Source organism: Numida meleagris, chromosome 23, assembly GCF_002078875.1.
Source record: "Numida meleagris isolate 19003 breed g44 Domestic line chromosome 23, NumMel1.0, whole genome shotgun sequence".
Taxonomy (NCBI): Eukaryota; Metazoa; Chordata; class Aves; order Galliformes; family Numididae; genus Numida; species Numida meleagris.
This window is the reverse complement of record NC_034431.1, coordinates 317,281-339,475: the sequence shown is the minus strand read 5'-3', so window position 1 is coordinate 339,475 and position 22,195 is coordinate 317,281. Positions and strand designations below refer to the sequence as shown.

Sequence of the window (22,195 nt, the reverse complement as noted above, 5' to 3'; positions counted from 1 at the left end):
GGGGGCGGGGCTTGTGGGGCGGGGCCTCTTGGCCCCACCTCCCGAGTCCAAACTGCCTCCCCTTCCATCCAACCAGGGCTTATCACTGATTATTTATTAGTTATTAGGGTTATTAATAATTAATTGTGATATTAGAGCCATTATTGCGGCCATTATTAGGGCTATTATTAATGTGGGCCTCCCTCCTCCATAGGGAGCCCAGTGCTCCCACCACACCCCTCCCTCTCTTCCTCCTCCTCCTCCCCACGCCCTGGGATAAACGCATTAATCCTTAAAAAGAATCATTAAAAAAACCCCCACAAACGCACAGAAACGAACACCCTGACCCCGTGGATTAAAGCGAGACCAAGGAGCTGCGTGGCTGCAGGGCACAGCTGGAGCCACGGGAGCTGAGTGGCACCTGGAGCCGAGGGGCAGAAACGCAGCAGAAACCCCCTCTGGGCACCCGCCCCAGGACCGGATCCTCAGGAAGGGACAAGGACAGGGACAGCCTCTGCCGGGAGCAGCTCCAGGAACCCTTCCGAGCGTCCCCGCTGCCGGGCACCGTGGGGCAGCTGTCAGAGCCCTGTTCTGAAAGCATCGCCTCCCCGAGAATCCAGCAGCTCTGCCGGCCTGGGGCAGGGGGAGCACACGGCACAGCCCCAGCGCTGGCGCATCCCACGTTCCCACTCTTCTCCAGCCCCACACTCACCCCTGGGCCGCGTTTGTGGCTTCTTGGACTTTGCCTTGTTTTCTCCAGCCACGCATGAAGCAGCAGAATTGGCCAGAGGAGGACAATTGTCACCAAGCTCACGGAAAATCGAGGAGTCCTTCAAAGCTGTGCCGCAGCAAAGGCCTCCCCACGCCGAGACCCAAACTTAACAGGGGAAGCGGGCAGGGCAGCGGGGGAAGGCATCTCCCAGCACTGCCCGGTGGTGGGAGCCGCTGGGCGAGGACACAGCTCCGAGGTGCACGGAGCAGCTCCAGGGCCCGGCCTGCACCCAGCACTCCAGCATCACCTGCGGAGCCGGGGAGGGGGACCAGGAGGCGGCCGCTGCCCCTTGCAGCACCCTGGGGCTGAGCCCCGCAGGATAAGGGCACAGCAGCGCCCGCCGCCCCTCGTCGCTGCTGGCCACGACACAACGGCAAAGGGCCCCGCGGACGCGGCTGGCGCCCATGGGAGGCTCCTTCCCACGGGAACCCTGCCCAGAGCGGAGAAAGACGCCTCCAGGAGCCCGTGCGCGTTTGCTCGATTTTATTAGGACCGACACATTCATCGTATGTCACAACGTCACTGATCAATGAGCTTTAGAAAAACCGAAACGCCAGCACCGGCCAGCAAGGTGATGGGGCATATATAGTAACACTTCTGAAAGGCAATAAATGCTTCCTCCCGGCCTCCCCCCCCCCACCCCCTCCCCGTCTCACAGCTTTGATTGTATCCATAAGCATGGTTTGACAAAATGTTTCCCAGCTGCCAGGTTATTCTCACAAAGAGGCTAACTAGAACTCAGAAAAGAAACCGATAAAAACAAAAATAACAAAAGCCCAGGAATTATTTTAATGTTAAAAAATAAAATAAAATAAAATAAAAGCGGATATGGCAACACTACTAGGAAAGTGGAATACATCACAGAAACAAAAGTCTTTGCAGGCAACACTGTTTGGAGATAGGAGAACACTGGATGGGTGAAAAAAGTGAATTTCTAAATTATATACAATAGTATCTAAGGGTGGCTTTGAAAAACAGTCTCATTTGACGTGATTCAAGATTTAAGTCGCCATTATCTATTGCTTATTTATTCAGATCTGTAGTAACACTTAGAGAGACGGATGTGTAAAAATGAGACACCGTGGAAAATCAGCTTTCCGTGCGAGCCGCCCAGCGTGCGCTCCGTCCCCGTGGAATGTACCCGCAGGAGCCCGGGCAGGGCTCAGCGCCGGGACGAGCCCCCCGCCCCCAGCCCCCTCCCTCCAACGCGCTCCGTGTGCAAAGCCTTGGCCCGCCCGGCTGCGCGCAGGCAGGATCCGCAAGCGTCCGACGGTGAGATGGGAAACGGGCAGAAGCCCTAATCCTTATGAAGGACGAGGTTCAGTTGTTGAATTTTAAGGGGTATCCAATGGCTTTTTCCAGGCACTCTACCAAAGAGCCAGCGGAAAGAAAATCCCTCTCCACTTCCACAAATTTGATGTAGATGGATTTGGGGGACACCCCGGGCTCTACGACGCAGTTCTGAGATAAAAACGCGTTGATCCCAACCCACTCTTTGCTGAAGGTTTTGGTGTTTGCCTGAAAATGTAGAAACAGGCACTGCTGGAGAGTCCTGACCTCGGCGATGCCGAGGTAGCAGTAGATGATGCGGGCAGACTCCATCTCCACCCGAAGCGAGGCTTGCGGCGACGGCACCTCCAGCTCCCCCGGAGTCTCATTGCTGGGATCGGGGCCCCGGGGCTCCGCCAGAGGCGAGTGGGGCTTCTCGTGGCACTCCTCGTACCCGATGGCGTACAGACCCGGGCTCTTGGGGATGCCCCCCGGCAATAAATACTGAACGACGTTTCCTCCCGTTGGCTTGGAGTGGGCGATGGGTATCCAGTCAATCTCCATGTGCAGCTCCAGGCACCTCGCTTCGCTGATGGTGATCTCCAGGAATTTGTAGTAAACGTTTTTCCAGTTCATTTTCTGCACTCTGGTCATGATGACCCTGCCCTCCGGCTTCTCCGAGTTGAAATACTCCCGGAGCCGCTTGCCCAGGGGCACCTGCGAGCTGATCTCCGCGTAGTGGTAGCGAATGTCCTCCTTCCAGCGCGTGTTGTAGCCGATGCCAAAAATGGCCAGTTTGTTGGAGAGATGTAGCCTGGAGAAGTCAGTCCAGCTCTGGAACAGCTCCCACTTCAACTGGACAGACTCCAAGATCTGCATGATGTTCTGCATGACGTCGCGCTTCCTGCAAAAAGGAACAGAAGTGGAAAGCTGTCAGTAGCCGCCCGGCTGAGCTCGGAGCTGCAAAACCATCCCAGCCAGCACAAGAAAGCACCGCCTGCACCGGGGGCTGGGCCTCAGCACCGCTTCCCAGGCACCTTTATGATCCGGGGAGCGCTGACACTGGGCAGACAACGGCAAAACACGCGGAGGAGCTGAAGCATCGCGCGCTGCACACCCACCACGCTGCTCCTCCAGCAGCGGGCGTTTAACGACTGCACACATCCTACATCGCCACAGGAGTTTCCAGACTGCAGCACCACGCTGATGTGTCGGTTTTGTTTTGATCTTAATTAACCTCATCATCAACAACAACAACAACAAAAACCAAAACAGAACTTCATCAAATCTCTCTAGCAAGATACACCTGCTGGAAAAGGTATTTACTGCACAAAGGTCTGCAGGAGAGAACCTGGCGAGGAAAACAAGAGCTGCCCTGTGGACAGATCTCCGAGTTCAGGTTCTGAAGAAGGTCTCAGCTGCCCCCCCCACCCCCGCACCACACTGTGCACGTGCACTGCTCGTACCTGCGCTGCTTAAAGCCAATAGCAAGCAAACCATTCTCTGGTACCACTAAATTAATGACAACTCAGCAACTCGGTTATTCTTTACAGACGCGTGCACACCCTGAAACACCTTGCTGCGTGTTCCTTCAGCTTTGCCTGCTGTTCCCTTGCAGAAGTCCAAGTGCATTTGCCTTCACCTTGATTTAAAAAGCAAAAAGTCAGCAAAAAGCACAGAACTTGAAGCAAAGAACGTTATTCGTTTGTTTGGGTTTTTTGTGCTTCCGCAATTCAGAAAATGACAGCTGCTTTTTTTTCAGCTTTCCCCCTCTTCCTCTGACCTAGGGCTCTTGCTTCCAACCAACTGCATACAGCCATTCTCAAATTGCTCACTTGAAAATTACTACTGCACCCAGAAGCTGCGTGTGCAGTCCACCTGAGGACAAATAGAGAAGCTCCCGTGTCTCCAAAGATCTCTTTGCAGCGTGGAGGCAAGCAGCACTGCAGGCATTCACACTTCACTAAGCGATCAGGTGGGAGCTTTTGCATACAGCTGAAGCAAGCTGGAACAGCTTCCTTCAGGATGAATGAGATGCACAGGGTGCCATTAGTGGAGAGAGATACTGATTCTAAGAGTTATTGTCCCATAATCCAATCCACAGGAAGACAATATGCAGCTCTGCTGGTAGCTGAGAAACCTCTCTCAGTCCAAGAACTACGATTTGGAAGCTGCTCCACTCAACCCTCCTCACGTAACTCCCTCGAATCATCCTTCTGCAACAGTGCCTGACAGCCACGGCACGGACTGCTGAGACACAGGAAGGTCAGAGGTACCAGCTCGCTACGGGCAAGTGCTTCAGCAAGAGCAGTCAGCACCCCACAGATTGCAGGGGACGGGCACGGGGCTGAGATTCTCAGTTGCTTCTCTGCCCCATGTGGAACAGAAGCAGGTTCCTTTTTCCACTGTTCATAGAATCACAAAATCACAGGGCCACGGAATCATTAGGGCTGAAAAAGACCTTTAAGATCCCCCTGCCCAACTCACCCCACTGTGCCCACTGACCATGTCCCCAGGTGCCACGTCCCCACGGTTCTGGAACACCTCCAGGGATGGTGACCCCACCCCCTCCCTGGGCAGCTGTGCTGTGCAGCACCACTCTGCATTTATTGACCTGACAGTTCACAGACAAAAGGTTTGGGTTCTAAAGACCCTTTCAGCAGAGCAGGAGAGGTTCAATTACACAGCCTCACATCCCAGAAAACTGCTTCTTGGAGGTGCTGCACATCCAAATCAAGCCCCACACGCTGGGTCTGAGCAGCCCGGGCTGAAATCACACTCCTCACAGCAAGACTCATCTCAAACTTGCAGTTCAGACCTTTGGAAGTAAAAGTTCGTCCTCTGGAGACAAGAGGGATAAGGTGATGTGGGAAGCTGCTGGCTGAGCACAGGGCTGTGCAGTAGCAGCCTGTGTGTCACCAGCATTCATTCCATTCAAGAGAGGAAGCTGAATGCAATTTAAGGAAACAGTCCCATCCAAACCCAGACATGCCAGAATGCAGTGTGGGTAGATTTTCATTCAACAGTGGAGGAACAGAGCTAAGAACAACAACAGAAAAAACAACACCTTTATTAATTACACCATAAATACTATTGCTAAGCTCAGTTCAGCACAAAACACAGCTGAAGCTCTGGTGAAAAAAAAAAAATTAGTCACTCAAACTACTCCTGCTGAACAAGAAGAATTTCACTAGAGAATCTCCAGCAGTGCTCCATACACTATAGAAGACACAGGCTTCCCATGGAGGGGATCTATCACTCCAAGTACAGAGGAATCAGTAGGGAAAAAAGATGTTAAAAAAGCAGTTCCCTGTCTTTCTTGAACTGGGGAACCCAGAATTTGTCCCAGTGCTCCACACCTGGCCTCCCCAGGGCAGAGCAGAGGAGGAGAACCCCAGGCACACCGCTGGCTCACGGACACCAGGACACCCAGGTCCTCCTCTGCAGAGCTCCATTCCAGCAGGGCATCCCCAAACCTGTACTGACACACGCAGTTATTCCTCTACAGGGGTAGGGCTCTGTACCTGCTCTCCTTAAACCTCATAGTGTTCCTCTCTGCCCAACTCTCCAGTCCGTCCAGGTCCTGCTGAATGGCAGCATGGCCTCCTGCTGTGTCAGCTGATCCTCCCAGCCTGGTATCACCAGCAAACTTGCTGAGGGAGCACCCTATCCCTTCATCCAGATCACTGATGAAGATGTTGAGCAAGACTGGGCCCAGCACCGACCCCTGGGAACGCCGCTGGTTACAGTGTCCAAGCAGACTCTGGTTGTCTGAGTCTTGCTGAAGTCAAGGCGTACACCACCACTGCTCGCCCTGCCATGCACCCAATCAGTCATGGCATCACAGAAGGTTCCAGATTGGTCAGGCATGATCTCCTCTTGCTGAATCCATGCTGACTACTCCTGATTACTTTTTCTTCCAGTTGCTTGGAGATGACATCTAGAATAACCCGCTCCATCACTTTCCCAGGGACTGAGGTGAGGCTGACTGGCTTGGAGTTTCCTGGCTCCTCCTCCTTGCCCTTTCTGAAGACCAGAGTGCCACTGGCTTTCCTCCAGGCACCTCTCCTGTTCTCCATGACCTTTCACAGATGTTGGAGTGCAGTTCAGCAATTGCTTCTGCCAGCTCCCCGAGCAATCGTCCTGCTGCTGAGCGTCACTTTCCCAGGCTCTACCCAGCATCACCAGGTATAAATGCACTCTGCACTGTGACCCACAAACTGCCTGATGACTAATGGTACCGAGGACCCCCAGATCATTCTACATCCACGACTGCATGTGAGGTCAAGCCCAGGAGTTAGGAAGCACACAGTGCTATAGCTGTGCTCCCCACCTCCAGTGCCAATGGCTTAAAGCACAGGTAACTGTAAAGATGGCCCCTCCAGGGCCTACAAAACTTGGAAGTTAATCAAGAGCGGGAACTGGGAATAAACCCCTTGGCTATGGCTTTGTTATCCTTTACACCACAGCTCCGTCCTGCTGGGTACTGCAGCTAAATTAAGGCGATGTGGCTCAGGCAGACACTTGCTTTGCTAAAGCATGGAGCTCAGGCTGCTTTTTGTCTTCCTGCTGGTTGCAGGAGGAGAAAAACACCTAACACAGCCAGTAAAAACCAAATTGTTACTTCTCTCTCTTTAAAAGAAATACATGAAATCTGAGCAAGCAGAGAGTTCATCCTGGCTCAGCCCTACATGTCACAGGGCTATCTCATTTTTCATCTGTAGAAGGTGCCCTCGAGCTGCATTTTACCCTACTGTCAGACCTCGACCCCCAGCACCTGGCTCAGACTGGTCAGTTGCATTGCTTTCTCCTCAGAAGCTTTTGCAGTTCAAACAAGGAAAGACTGGAGACTTGGTGCAAACTTGATCTAAGGCACAGCTTCCAAACAAAAGCAGACTTCAAAGAAACCAAAACAGCTGGTTTCAGTGAAGGATCTAACTCCCCGAGCCTTTTCTATTTCATTTTCAAAAAGCCTGCAGTGAAAAAACACACTCCTCTGAAATTTAAAATGATAGAACAGAGTCTGAAGCAGCTTTCACTTCTCAAAACATTTATTTGGAGTGAGGAGCAAAGAGAATGCACCAGCACGGCCAGTATGGGAGAGTCCAGCTGACAGAGCAGAGGGCTAGGACGCAGCTCACCTACAAGCTCTTCCCTCCCACACCTCTGAGAATAAGGCAACCCAAGAAACAGAGGAGATCATTATGCACCTCTAAGACTACGCAGACTGCTTGTTTTCTATCTGAAGTCAAGAGAGGCAGCGCTGTCAGTGCCAACAGGCTGTGCAACCTGCTCAGAGATGCAAGGCACTGAGTGGTGCTCAGCCAGGTCCCGGTGTCCCTCTCCCACATTCTTCCCTCCTCTTAGGAAAATAATCCTCATTTTTTTTATAAAGCCATGCTCCCATGTTTTTCTACAAGTTGCTCTACTCTGCTCCTGGAATTCCCTACACTGGGGGTGCACAGGGCTCCTGCCTGACCAGCTCCTGCTGCACCACTGCTGGTTTTCACAGTGCCAGGACCAGACTCGGGAATCCAGAGGTGATGGCATTGCAGGGCAATTCCTTCCAAAATCCCAGAGCAGAGAGAAGCAAATACAGCATTTTAAGATCACGTGCACTTATAGTCAGGCAGCCCCACAATGTAAATTTTCCACTTTAAACATCTGAACACAAGATTCACCAGAGAATTTGAATATGTCGTCCCTGAACATATCATCACTTCCACTGATTGTACTGAGATTACTTCTGCTTCAAATTTCCATGTGCACAAGAAAGCAGATGAACTGAAGGTCTGCTTTCTTTGCAATAAGCTACACGTATTTAAAAACACTGGCCAAAAACACGAATAAGTTTGGCATTATTTATTTGCTATGGCTTTTAAAATTAGACACAAGTCTTTTTTTAAAGATAATAAATAAATACTCAGCTTATCTACAGTATCAGCAAGGCTTCTCTAGACTGCTCGTAATCATTCCAAACTCTCTGATTTCCTTATCTGATGTCCAAGACAACTGCTGAGGCACTGAACTGGGCAAAGCAAACCCTGCCACAGCAGCATGCAGGGATCTTCCACTTACCAAAAACCCAACTTGAAAAGCTGCTTTTAACACCTCCTACTAAAAGCCCTGACAGTGCAGAAGGCAGGGAGGATGCTTATTTAATTCTTTGCTTTCCATTGCTTGATGTAGTAGAAAAGCAGAGTTTTCAAATTTCTTTTCAGCTTTAAAAGATCTCAGAGTTTAAAAGTTCCTTGTTCCTCATAGCAGAGGAAAAAAAAAAGGCATTTTCAGCAAATTTCTGCATTGGAAGATACTTTGTGCTTCCACTGAGCATGTAAGGTTGGCTTATCACCCGCACAGTTCACAAAATCCCTGGGAGTTCAGAGAGCTCCGTGCATTTTAGAGAGAGCTTCAGGGGAGAAAAGAAACCCCCAGCTCTGAGCAGTCTGAGATCTACCCGTGCCCCTACACAACAAAAAACTGAAGAGAAAATTCAGGCAGCCTTCACACAACACACGCTCCTCTGAGCTTCGACCTCAGAAAATTCAGATTTATTTTCTGTGCAACTCCCTAAGGCACATCTTGAGGGTAAAATTATCCCAGAACCGTCCTAACAAGCTGCTCGAAGAGGTGATGATGTTTATACTGAAAAACAAGTGTTTTTCTCCATGTCCATGCCTGAGATGCTGCCCTGAATTCACTCCACACAAAGAGAAAAATCACCATCAAGCACAGCTTAACCCTGGAAAATCCATATGAACTGAGGAGTTTGATAAAGCTAAGCCACTGGAAGGGAGGCTTTTTATTAAAAATAAATATATACATATTTGGAATTTTTAAAAATCATTTACTTACCGTAAAAAGCCTCTACTGCTAACCACAGACTCTACGTAAATGTGTACAGCACTGATGAATTATTATCCTACACAAACTCACTTTGCAGCCTAAGAAATACCATACCGACTTCAGCCAGCTCTGTAAGCCACTGGGAGAAGTGGTGCAAGACACCATGCCCACACGTGTTCCCACCCTGAAGGGCCTGCAAGTCGATTTGAGACAGCTCATTCCATTACAGATGGAGCTACACTTACCCTACAGGGTTTAAAACCCGAGAGGCTGGAAGAAAGCAGCCCTGGTCTGCAGAAACATGGCACGATTCCTTTCATTTTTTGAAATACTCTGTGTTATTGTTGGCGAGGCAACGGAGATTCACATGCTTAAAACATTTTAAATGCTCCGGTATTTGTCAGATTAAACCAATCCAAAAGGTTACAAGTCAGCTCTGGAAAGTTATAAAAATAAAAGAAATGACAAACTTTGGCATGCCTTCCACCAAGGAGGGGAAACGCATGAACTTTTTATGCAAGCATTACTCATACAAGCCAAGTCAACAACACGCACTACTACTGCGGTACTCTCACTTCTCACTCTCTCTTTCCTCCACTTATATTCTCCTTCTGATCCATTTAAAATATCTGGTCAGCACGCACTGTTGCACATGCCACTACCTGGGTATGCAGGTTACGTTCCTACTACTGGTTTAGTGGAAAATATACATTACAACGTAATGATTGCTCTTAAAAATATATATATATTTTTTTTTTTCCTTGTATCCAAATGGGCAAAACTCAGGCAACTTCAGGCAGATGGAAAAAACAGATTTCAGACAGATCCAAGAGCTTGGGCTCATCCCGTGATAACCGCAGCCTGCCCACACACGTCCCTAGCTGTCCTGATGTGGATCTGAGCCGCATGTTAAGTCCTTGCCTTCGTGTGCTGAGTCGTTTTGTTTGCTGTACGATGAAGCCAAGAAAGGACAAAGTTGTGAAGCTTTTCAAATGTTCTGAGGTAACTGGAATAATGCATAAAGCAGATTCAAGCGTATGAATAGTCTTGCACAATGTATTTATAATTATAATCAGAAGTTTCAAACATCCTCCCTCCTGCACAACATCCCCAGGGAAATACATTCCAGGGTAAAACGTTCATAAATTACTTACTGAGTGTCTTCTGAAGATTCCTGTTTTATCTTTAATGTTCTTTTTGTGGTAGGCATTTCATCTGAAAGGTAAGATTCCAACACAGTTATATTTTAGATAATATTCCTGCTGCCTTTTATTTTATTTTTTTGGAGGCTGAAGTTAAAATCCATCTTACTTCCCAAGGCCACTAAGTCCTGCCATGTGCACAAGCAGCTCCAGATCCTACACTAACTGGATTTTTTGTTTTTTCCTTAGGAAATGATGTGGTCAGTTACAAGACCTGAATCTGCCTCTGCAAGTGCAAAACCTCTCAAAGACAAGAGCATAATTCCTGCTGTTAAATCACAAATCAATTTAATTACTAACTACGTTGCGGGGAAAAAAAAAGAAAAAAGACTGCTCCGCTTTCCATAGCACATTTGAAGAGCAAGCACCAGAACAAATGCATCTGTATTCCATTTAGATTTTGTGTGCTAAATGCTTCTCTCTTAACTTCCCTCAACATTAAGAACATTGTCAGCCCAAGTACACACAAATGTCTCTGTAATTCAGCTGAAGGAAAACGGTGACAAACCAGGAGACCGCAGTTTGAGTCACCAGAACGACGAGATGGAATTAGCTGTCATTTACATACGTTTTGAAACATCATCGTCTCCCCACCATTTCTCTCCCACATATTTCTGACTTCTAAGCTCCCAAGGGAAGAAGTCTAAGAGAGCCAGAATGTGGTTAATTTGCAAGTTGGCTGCCTTAATACCAAACTGCAATTTAAATCTCTTTTAAACCATCCACAATCACCAGTCCCCTGAACACAGTCCCGTACAGACAGGTGACTGCACCTCCTTCCTGTTCCCATTCCAGCCCACAGACCACAAAGAAATCCACATCAACATCTTTTCCCCAGTTCACATTCTAACTGGGTCTCTGCTGGATTTGATCAGCTTTAATTTCTTCCATGAATATAACCCTTTTTCCTCCATGCTTCACATATCATAACATCAGTGGCTCAAGACATAAATATGCTTGAAGAAACTCACTTCTTCACTGCAGCTGGACACAACAGCTCAGACCAGTGTGCTTGCTTTTCTGATCGAGAATGTGGTAGCTGGCTCCGCTGGACAAAGTTAAACAGCCACAGGCAACAACCAAATCTCCAAATTAGTTAATGTACTCATTTGTATGCACTGGAGCTGACACTACTAATTCAAGCAGGAAAAGCATTCCAAGCGCCACACATCTGGATACAAGCACATTTGTGTGCTTAAAGCAAACAGCAGTTAGGATGTATGGGAAGAAGGAGAAATAGCAACCGGTATGAATAGGAGCAGCCTGGGAGTGAACAGTGGCTGAGCAGTAGCTGGGACCCAAGGACCTGCAGGCCGGGCACCGCTGGCGGGGAAGCAAAACCGAGCAGTGGGTGGAAGGGACGGAGAGCCAGGGAATGCACTGCCTCCTTTGCCAGGGTTTATGGCCACATAACCCCTCTTTTCTCCTGATCCTGATACTCCAGCAGCCTTCATGAACCACTGTCTGCTTTTGATGATGACCTCCCTTTCCTCCCCACGGACAACAGTTGTTTAGCACTTGAGCACGTTATGTTCCAAACATGGAAGTGGGGACTGTATGAACACAGAGCGTGGAGAAACACTAACAGGATTCCTTACCTAATTCCTGTTCACCAGTCTGGTAGCAATGAAGATCCTGACTGTGGTTTCCCCAGTCCTCCTGTGAGTACTCCTCCATTGTGCTGCCATCTGACTCCAGCTCCTGGTACAAGCCGCTGCTGTTGATGAGGACAGGCTGGCAGGGCTGGGAATCCCATCCTCCCTGGCCAAACACCTGCTCCAGCTGTTCAAATGTGTAGCTGCTTTTCCTCTTCCCAACGCCATGCTCCTTCACACGGCTGTAACATCTGCGAAGGGTCTAAGACAGAAAGTTGTGTGTTAATCACCCAGAGGTGACGCTTCAGCAGAGCACAGATAGCAGACAGTTACATGACTGCCAGGCAGAGTTTAGAATTTTACTTCTGCTGATCAGTACTTGCCACACACTCATGAGCTAAATGCAAGGCTGACAAGTTAATCTACACCTGGCAGGAAGCATCATATGTACCTGACGCTCCTGATGCAGGTTTTAGCTTTAACATCTACAACACAGAACAAAGTTGTGCAGCAGCTACGGGTTCATCAATTTAACTTGAGCAATTTGTTCTCCTCCCCACTTCAAAATCCCCAGATCTGCCATATAACATAGAGAAAATAAACAATAGATCCCCAGTCAGAGATACCAGTCAGCCAAGAAAATGCACACCTACTACAAGAAGGGGAAAGCAGAGCCGGTGTTGTGCCCACAGCTTGAAGAAGGTGAAGCAGGGAGGAGACGGAAAGGAAGAAAGAAAGAAGTCCCCAAAAGCACAGACAGTCCAACCTTCCTTACTCTGGTAAGAAGACACAAGGTACAAAATGTATGCCTAAGCTATTCAGCTAATAAAATATATATTACTTACATATTTTGCATTCCTTACTAACTCACTCTGTCTCTTGTGAAGCTGCTGAAATTTAAAAGAGGTCAAATCAATAATGCTCCAAATTCCCAGACTTAGATATCAATCATTAAGTAAGAAACATAACTCAGATGGCTCTGGCTAATAATCCGCCATGACATCTTCCAGTGGTGAGGTTGAAACCTCCAAAAAAGACAAATGCAAAAACCCGATCTGGTTTTGGTGATCTCTACCATCCTGTACTAATGGCCAAGCTGGCAGCTACACGTAACACCCACTGCCTGACAACAAGGCAAAGCTGCAGAAAAAAAATCACAGACTCGTACAATTTCCCCCTAATCCAGATCAAGACAGATATCTGGGGGGGAAAGGGCCTATTATGAGCATCCCCAATGTGCTTTTAACTCAACCACCACTCTTATCTTTTAAAAGACAACATCATGCTCCAAGTTTACCTTGCATATCTCAGCAATTCGCAGACTGATAGATTTGTAGAACGCATTTTCTCCCCTTACATTCATTAGATTGTTCATGTGCTAGACTGAATGGGAATCAAAGCCACCGCTAGAGCTCAAAAAGAGGCATTAATTTGGGGATAGTTAGTTTGGTCATCTTGTTTTCTGGAGGAGGATTACAGCTCTTAAGCAACAAGCAAGTACACATCATTGCATGAAACGTTTGGTTTTCCTCCAAAAGGAGCCTTACATCTCCAGAACGCTCCAACATATTTAATGTTCCTCACACACCTTGTTTAACAGCATCAGCAGGAGAGGAAGACATTTCTAACCCGCTTCCTCGTGATATTCAGAGCCCTGGGAGCAGCAGCAAAGCTGCTAAGAAGCAGGTCAGTTTTACTCTGCTGTTTCAAAACCAAAAAACCAACACACTACAAAAGCCCAATGAGCACACAGACAGCACTAAGCACCACTTTCTGGCAGCCGCTTTGGGAGAGCAATCAGGTATCTCAGCTGGTCAGCAGCCTGAGGCGCGGCACCAGCCTCTCCTGATTCTGTCTTTGCTATGTCTCAGGATAAACAGGCAGACCCTCCTCGGACAAACACCAGCAAATTTTTAAGTTTCCAATACCTCTGCTGCATTTGAGGTAGAAAACAACCAGTTATGGAATCCCAGAATCAAGAACCCATCCATGAAAAGCGCCACTACTCACTGCAGATAAATTCATTCCCTATGGCTGGGGTACAGATAAGTTTAGTTGGCAAAACTTCAACAAGAACACCTCTGGGAGCATCAAGACTATTTGAAATGGTCAGGTGTGCCACAGGTTGGATATTAGGAAAAATTTATTCCCCAAAAGAGCGGTGATGCACAGGCACAGGCTGCCCAGGAAAGTGGTGCAGTCACCATCCCTGGGGGTGTTCCAGAACCATGGGGATGTGGCACTGAGGGACATGGTCAATGGCCATGGTGGAGGTGGGCTGGGGTTGGACTTGGGGATCTTAGAGGTCTTTTCCAACCTTAATGATTCTGTGATTGTGTGTGTTCTTATTCAGCCAGATGCCACAGACTCCATCCAGCAGTTCTGTGATCTACATGCCTGTCCATACCTAGAGTCACATTTACCTTTCCATGATATCCTGTCAAATGACAGCTGCTGGCCTAGACCAGGTCCCAGCAACACAGGGCAGCACTAAGCACCATTCAACTCTGAAGATGCACTTAATGGAAGAGAGGAGTCCTCAGGTTTATATGCTGAAGTGAGGAAGGCAGTATCAAAAGGCTACCTGCCTCGTCATGCCAGGATACTCACAAGCAACAAAAGATGAAACCATAGTTTCATCACAGACAAAAGAAATGGCTTGTGAAGCTCAGGGTGGTTGTACAGCACGTAGGGATGACTGGTGCCATGAAAGCTCTTGCAACCTGCATTCCCACGGTGGCTGGCTGGAGCACAAGGAAACAGAACTGACTACAGGCGGTTCATTCCTCTGCTCTACACACCAGCTCATGAACTTTTAGGTTAAAAGATGTGTGAGAGGCAGGAAAATATCAGGCCTAAATAAGAATAACACCACAAGAAGCCCTATTTCTGTACTTCTGAACTGAAGCATCAGTTCCTAGAATAAAAAGAGAAGAAAGCACAGCTTGAACTCTAAAGAGAGCCATACCACACTGCAGAAAGGCAGCTGATGACTTTGTGCTCGAGAAACCAAGTCATAACACTGCTCTACAGAACAGTGCAGCCTCACACAAACCCATCCTTAACACTTTGCAGTCGTGCCCTGCAGTACCTGCTGCACACCTGTCTGAAGGAGCTCCAGCTCCACAGGTGGCCACACATCTGCCAGATCACAGCACTCAGAGAAATGCCGGCAGTCAAAATGATTTATTTTTTACACCAAAGAATGAAGCCCCAATTGTATCCTGATGTGCCCCCATGCCAAAACTTTCCTCAAAGTTTTGGCTCCAGCCCAAAGGACTCCAGAATGAAACAATGAAAGTGATGTAAATGTCCCAAGGGAAGAAAGGTGATCAGGGGAATAGAGAAGTCAGTCACCAAATTGAGATCTCTTTGGACGATGACCTGAAGAAGCAAAGTCACACTGTAAGACACAGATAAGGGATGCTCAGTCAGTACCATAAGTCACATGTTTTTAAGGAAGGTTAGCTAGTAAGAGCTAGAAACTAACAAAAAAAATGCAGAGATTTTTCAACACTGCCAGTTTCTAAAGCACAATACATCTAAACAAACTAAGCCTGAATAGGAATTATTCATAGAGCCACCAAAACCAACAGCAGAGGTCAGCCTAGATGACTATAAAGGTATTTCTACACCCCTACACTAAGGATACGTGCTTCCTGTTAGCTCCCTGAACCACTGCAGCAGACATCGAGCTGTCCACTTTTGCTTACTAAGACAGCAGAGTTTGGGTGCAGAGATCCTACAAGCTCCAAGACAAAAGCCCTATTGCATCAGCAGGATTTCACAGAGCACATTAGCCTGGGACACTGCAGGACTTTGCCAGAGACCGACAGAAAGACGACAAGCTGTGGGCTAGGAGATTGCTTTTCCCCAGGTTTACACCAGGGACCAGATGGGAGCTTTGCTGCAGCCTGACAGAGGATGAATTCCACTTCCAAAGCACATCTGGGACCTGACAGAATTTCCCTGCTATTCAACCAGTACTAAGGACTTCCTTTCTTCCCATTAAGACCTAAAAGCAGAGCTCTTAAGGGCTATGACACCCAATAATAGTCCCACATACCATTTTGGTCAGTAAAGGTGCTCTTTCCTACACTACCCAAAACTACTGTTTAAAATCCAACACTACTTACCCCAAAGCAATGAAAGTTATGCTTCAGTAGATTGTCCCGCCTTTAGAAACACACTCATTCCTAAAAATCAAACTTCAGTTTTCACACAAACACTGTGAATGGGACAAGCATCTCCATGTCACCCATGAAGTCTGACCTCCAAAGACAGCCCTAAGTACAGCAGTCTGAACCAAAAAAATCTGAGAACTACTTGACAGGTTAGATACCAGCTATTTGGCAAGCCAAAAGAGACCACAGGCCTATCCCTGTTCGTTCTAGGTCTCAAATGAGCGGGCAGAGCAGGGCCACAAACTAAGAGCAGCACAAACCCTCCTGCAGGTGGTAAGGAAAATGCTCTGCTCCAGAATAAGCTCCAGATGGGAGGCAGAAAGCATCAACATGGGTGGCACCCCATGGGTAACTACTCACATAGTTCTGAAAGCTGGGAGCTTTACACACGATCCTAGAAGCATGCAAACGCCCATCCTGAGGCTGTGGTCTCCAAAGAAAGGTCCATGCCAGGCGAGTCCAACCTCAGCCTTTGTGATTTAGCTGCATAGAGAAATCGTTATCAATAGAAAGCAACATCTAAATCTAGACCAATAGGAAAAGCTGTAAGTGAAATACCAAAGGCTGTCTTAACTCCAGTTTTCACCAGAAACAATGGCCAAAACAAAGGTTGGTAACTTGTGGGACCCACAGCGGTCCGGAGAGCATCACCTCCTTAGCCTCCAGATTGACAGATTTAGCAGGATGTAGCAAAATCTAGAACAGCAGTGGAAGTGAATCTGCACCCACACAGGCACTTGAAGCTCTGTGCTTTCACACCAGCTACATTCTGTTGAACATTTCAGGTGCATCCAGTTACTTCTAAAATAAACAAAATCCAAAATCAACCATCTATCAACTGCATCATTGCCACTGGGACTCTCTCCTGACGTCAGTGCAGTTTCTGCAATATAACTGCCAATGGGATGTCCACAGTTACAGCCCACTGTGTGTACTGCCTAAGGGCAAGTATTAAAGATCAGAATTTTAAGACCTGGATCCTAAGTGGTTCCCTTCCTAAGAAGCACAAATAATGTGCTCCCAAGCTAAGATTTAACATTCACAACTGTGATTCGCTGCCTGCTCAAAGACATGCCACGCGTGAGCTGCTGTTAGCCCTGACCCTTGCAGTAGAAGCAGACAGCTAACTTCTGTTTCTCTGGGTGGGCAATCTCAGGGCACATTCACATGCCAGAGCCCCCACCGAAGTGCTACTGGCAGAGCTGCCCTCACATCTTCCAGAGATGCTCCTCCACTGCAGTCCCACAGTATGTCCAAGAAGCAGTAAAGCAAATAAACTCTTCAGTGACAAAGAACAGATTTATATTGTCCAGCTTACGAATGTCAACAGAAAGTTGCTCCCACCTACTGGGGCCTGTGAGGTTCTCCAGCGAGGAGTGAGTTCTTGGAGAGGATTCAGGACAGGAACTGCAAGGACCCAGCCTGGAAAACTAGAGGCATCTGAACCTACTTAAGGCGAAGAAAGATCAAGAGGTAACTTGAACACTGCCTGTGCACATCGCAGAGGGTGGAGCCACGGGGACAAGGAGCTTGGCCTGAGTAACAGAAGACAAGGGAAAATACATTAAAAAAATGGAAGGCAAAGCTGTTCTGAAGGTGATAAGCAGTTGGATAAGCTGCTGGGAAAGAGACTGATAACTTGAAAAGAGAGCCACACTGCTTAAGGTTATTGAACCCAGTGATGAAATTCTGGGTGAAATTCAATCTCCTGGAGCATGCAGAAGGTCACAGTGCATTACTGCAGGAGTCCCATCAGAGACAGCCAGTGCAGCGCTTCCTTCTTTCAAAACGACTTCATGCTACAAAGATTTAAAAATAGATTGTTTACATCACAAAGAAGCAAAAAACATGGCCATGTTAAAAGTAAACCCTGTCATCATCATCTTACATATAGCTTAAAGCAAGAGAATACAAACAGCTGACATCCAAGCATAATTCCTCGTTCCATCCTGTTTCGTGTTAGCAGCATTCACTTCTCCCCTTTGTGCCTGCGTTCCCTGTGTGAAAGCACATAACTGCTGTCTTCAAGGCACTTTTTTTTTTCTTTGCAAAGTAAATCACACGCTCTGTGGACAATCACAACCCAGCAGACACCTCCCGCCTCCTGTCCAGGTGAGCAGCAGGTCAGTGCGTGCAGAAAACCAAGCATGAGGACAACGGGCTAACCGCCGGCAGCAGAGCTTGTAAATGACATGTTCAGAGGTTGGAAGAGCATGAAACAATGATGTCCAAGCTCACTGCCTGATCTGAAGCAATAACAAAGCCTACATACTGGATGCATCAGCTTTTTTTGGCCTTCATATGGAACGTCACAGCACGAGGTGATAGCTCATTTTTCTGTGATTGTGTCTCTGCCACTCGTTAGCAACTCATCTTCTGCTCTGAAGCAACGATACCCCTGGTGAAGGGCACAAAACAGAGGCGACTGCATACAAATCTGGAAAGGGTTTTGCAAAATATCTCATCCTCTGCCTTAAATAAGAGTTCTGAGGTCAAACCAAATAGCTGGATGCTCCACAATGCCACACAGAGGGGATCGGTTTGGGGATCCACAAACTGCTGAGCCAGGCTAATTTTCCAAACTCTGATTATGAACACACTTAGCAAAGAAGAGCAGGGCTGGAGAAAAAGCATATGTGCTTCAGCAAACAATTCTTTAACAAGAGCTGTGAGATCACAGTTGTAGGAATGGTCAGAGCGCACTACTAAGCCAGGAGGGACTCAGGACACAGCTCAGTGTGCGAGGATGAGGGAACTCTGAGGCACGGGATGGCTTCTGGGGACCCAACAGGCAGAAATCAAAACATTTAAACTCTCCTGCAGCTCCCAATCCCTGAGCTACCTGGTCCACAGGCACCACAGCCACAAAGCCAGGCTCTCCTGAAGGAATAAGCTAGGAGTACTTGCTGGAATTATTACGTGTGAATCCCTGAATTTGAAACAGGCACTCTGGAGTGGCAAAACCAAGCAGCAGTCTCATTTGCAGACTGCAAGCCAGCACTGCTTATGTGCAGAAAAGCACATGCAGATGTTAGGAGACAGACAAAACGTGAACTGGGACCTCGTTTCACATCCTGTTTGAATTAGGAGAGAATGCATATATGCGATACAACTGGAGGACTGGAAAACTTTGTTCCGCAGAGCTGACTTTTTCCTTTCCATCTCATTTCTAACTCACTCCTCGAGATTTGGCAGAGCGCAGGAAATTCGGGTGTCCTGAAGAAAGCCAGTACAGAGTTCTTATCTACAATGTATTTATAAAATAAGTTGAATCCAATACATTTTAAGCACAATTTACATTTATAATCAATCAGCAAATCCTTACAGCACTGTCCCTTGAGGGACATTAAGTCAAACTATCCTATAAAATCATGGAAATGGGGGACATTATGGCTACAGCAGGCAAGTGGAATAGTGAAGCAAAGCACTCATCCATCACCATCGCCTTGGCTCTGCTTTTAGCTCTGACAACGTATAGCATAAGACTACAAAGTGTCTGTGAACCGCCCTTGTTCCAACAGGAAGCCCAAGCCTTCCTGCTCCATCTTAAGACGGACATCAAACATCAACCTCTCTGCATCGCGAAGTGATTTTCACCCTCAGCTAAGCAAGAAAGAACCAAGCAAACAAGTCTGCAACTCTAACACAACTATTTTAATACTTCCTGTAACAAATTCAACCTTTTGCTCTGTCAAAAACAGATCTTCTCAATGAGTGCTCATTTTGCAGCAATTCTTGAAAAACCTGAAGGATTGGGAAAAGCTCTGCCATGCTGACAGGTCTGCATCTCCAGGAGCGCAGCAATAAAGACCCCCACACCAGAAGGACTCAGGATATGCAGGACCTTGGACAGCAGCACGACCTCAGTGCCAGGTGCAGGGCAAGGCAGAAGCCAGATGACATGCGTGGGATGCTAACAACCTGCAGCAAGGAGCCAAGACAGAGAGCCCATGAATTAGCAGGGCAGGACAGGATGGCAGCGGGAACCAGCCCACCCCCTTTACATCAAATCTTTGAACTAGCGCTCTCTGTGGATGTTACTTAAGAAGAGTCCATGCAGATGAATTGCGCATTGGCTAGAAATATCTGTAGGGAAATGTCTAAGAGATCTTTCAGGAGGTGCTCTTGAAGCTATTGCAATGTGGTAAGCATAAGCCTCAGAGCGTTTCATTCCCTCTAAACTATTTGAAACATACCTATGAAAACAAGATTTATGGTTTCTTTGCAACTTAAAAAATTTCATTGACAAAAGACTGCTGCCAAAGCACTTCTCAAGGGACAGGGGAAGAAGTATCCCTGGTAATAGCACCATGAGCTGCTGGGAAACAGGGACATTCCAGCAGGCACTTTCCCACCCAACCAGAGCCCTCCAAACACACTGCCCAGCCAGGTCAGCTCTGGGACAAACATTCTCCTTATAAACTGCTCTGCACTCTGCGAGGCAATTCTTCGTATGGCTGCAGCCACAGCCAGGGCAGCAGCCCTTAGCAACAGCTGCAGGAACTCCCCCAACAACCAGAAACCATCAGAGTCACACAGACAAGGAAAACTACCCCCAGAGCTTTTTCACCACTAGCAAAACCCCAAGTGTCTCAGTTTCATGGAAGGACTGACTGAAGCTGGATGTTGCCCAGAAACAAGAGACTTGAGAATTTTTGCAGTGCATGAAGTGTCTGCTTAAAAGCAACATTTCTCTCCAAAACGTTCTGATGCATTCAGGAAAATAAATCCCCAAGCAGAAAGATACAAGAAGTCAAAGAGATTACATGAGAAAATACATTCAGAAAGCAAAATATTTATAGGAAAGAGTTTTGCTTCATTTTAACCATTCTTCCAAAGACAAATGCTCATCTAATTATCAGACACTGCAGGGCAAATCCCCTGTTCGTTTGCTCCTGAGCATCTCTCAGGATGCACAGTAACACACAGAACTACCCACGAGACATACTGCCATCAGTTTCTATCAATACTGCAGAACTGCCCAGTCCCTTATTTCATGCATTTTGCAAATCAAAGAACTGGGTGTTCGCACACGGACAACCCCAGGCTGCATGGGCCCGCACAGCACTATGTGATGGTCAGAACAAGGCATAGAGAAGCCAATAACCCTGCAATACCACGAGCTAACAAAACGTTCCTTTTTAATTGATCAACATTTTAAGCAACTGCACGGGAAACCAAATGGGTCACGAAAGGGGAAATAAAGCCTTGAGGGGCCTCAGCACTTAATTCTCCCTTCTGCACTTCATTAGCATTTATAGCCTGAAGCAGCTCCTATGTATTACAGGTTCCTCACATACCCACCAGTCCTAGACCGCAGCTCCCTCTGTATGAGGGGTCACGGAGATTGCTGCTCCCAGCCCGAGCCCAGGCTTTCCCATCTCGCCAAGGAATGACACAAGTGGAGAGCCAACTCTCTAAAACACAGCACCAGAGAAGCTGGCTAGCTGTGCTGTTTAACACAGCCCAATCATTAAAGCAGGCAACCCAGCGGAAAGATCGCAGCCATGAGGCAACTCCACAGCCATGAAGGACCCCGGGATCAATGGGACTAACTCCAGCACAGAGCTATAGGAGCTCCTTTATCACAGCACAGCTGCAATGGTGCTGGGGGGCATGAGGGGCTGGGTCCAAATCCCCCCAAGGCCGTAGCGCCATAGGACACTGTCTGTGCATGAAGACCCACGGGTGCTACCTGAGCCAGGGGACCCAGCACCAGGCCTACAGCTGAAGGAGGCCGTGGGCCCATCCCCAGCTCGAGAAGCAGAGCCCCCCACCCCCGGGCCCTCCACGCGCGGGGCCGGGGGTACCTTGATGCGCTCCCGACACTGCGAGGGGGTGCGCTCGTAGCCCAGCTCTGCCAGGGCTCGGGAGACGCGCTCGTACATGGCGGGCCCGGGGGCCTTGCTGCCGAACACGGTGCCGGCGCCCTCCAGCTGCTGGTAGCGGGCCTCCACCAGCCGCTCGTTGCCCCACACGGCGATCAGTGCGTTGGTCTCGGCCGGAGTCCAGGACATCCCCCGACACGCTGCGGCAGCTGCCGCGGCGGCGGCTCCACCCGGGGAGAATGAGACGGAGGGTGAAGCTCCGCCGCGGCCCCCCGCCGCCCCGCCGCCCCCCAGCCCGGCCCCGCCGGCAGCCGGCCCCGGGCCCAGCGGAGAGGCGCCGCTGGGGGTGGACGGGTCGGAGAGGCTGGGATTGCCGTCGCTCAGCGCGCCCGGCGAGCCTGGCGACAACACCTCCATCTTGGGGATCTTGAGGGGCGGCTCGGCGGCGGGGAGCTGCGAGGAGCCGCAGGACGCCGCCATATTGGAGCTGCCGGACCGAGCAGGCGGAAGTGACGCGCTG

At 48.5% G+C, this 22,195-nt stretch overlaps 1 protein-coding gene across 14 annotated transcripts; it reads right to left on the bottom strand.

Annotated features, from left to right (window-relative positions):
- Positions 1,516–22,195, bottom strand: MSANTD2 (Myb/SANT DNA binding domain containing 2). 14 transcript variants are annotated; one of them, XM_021376108.1, is made up of 6 exons: positions 17,192–21,651; positions 16,208–16,330; positions 12,509–12,553; positions 11,667–11,925; positions 10,021–10,081; positions 1,516–2,924 (listed from the first exon to the last, which is right to left on the bottom strand). In XM_021376108.1, exons 4-6 carry the CDS (start codon positions 11,743–11,745, stop codon positions 2,072–2,074), a joined length of 993 nt encoding a protein of 330 aa, XP_021231783.1. In that variant the 5' UTR covers positions 11,746–11,925; positions 12,509–12,553; positions 16,208–16,330; positions 17,192–21,651; the 3' UTR covers positions 1,516–2,071. The 14 variants fall into 14 exon arrangements, 12 of the variants coding, with proteins under 12 accessions (XP_021231783.1, XP_021231785.1, XP_021231775.1 ...); XM_021376110.1 differs by having other exon boundaries at positions 17,196–21,651; XR_002432648.1 differs by lacking the exons at positions 16,208–16,330; positions 17,192–21,651 and adding exons at positions 9,112–9,872; positions 21,658–22,195 and having other exon boundaries at positions 2,787–2,924.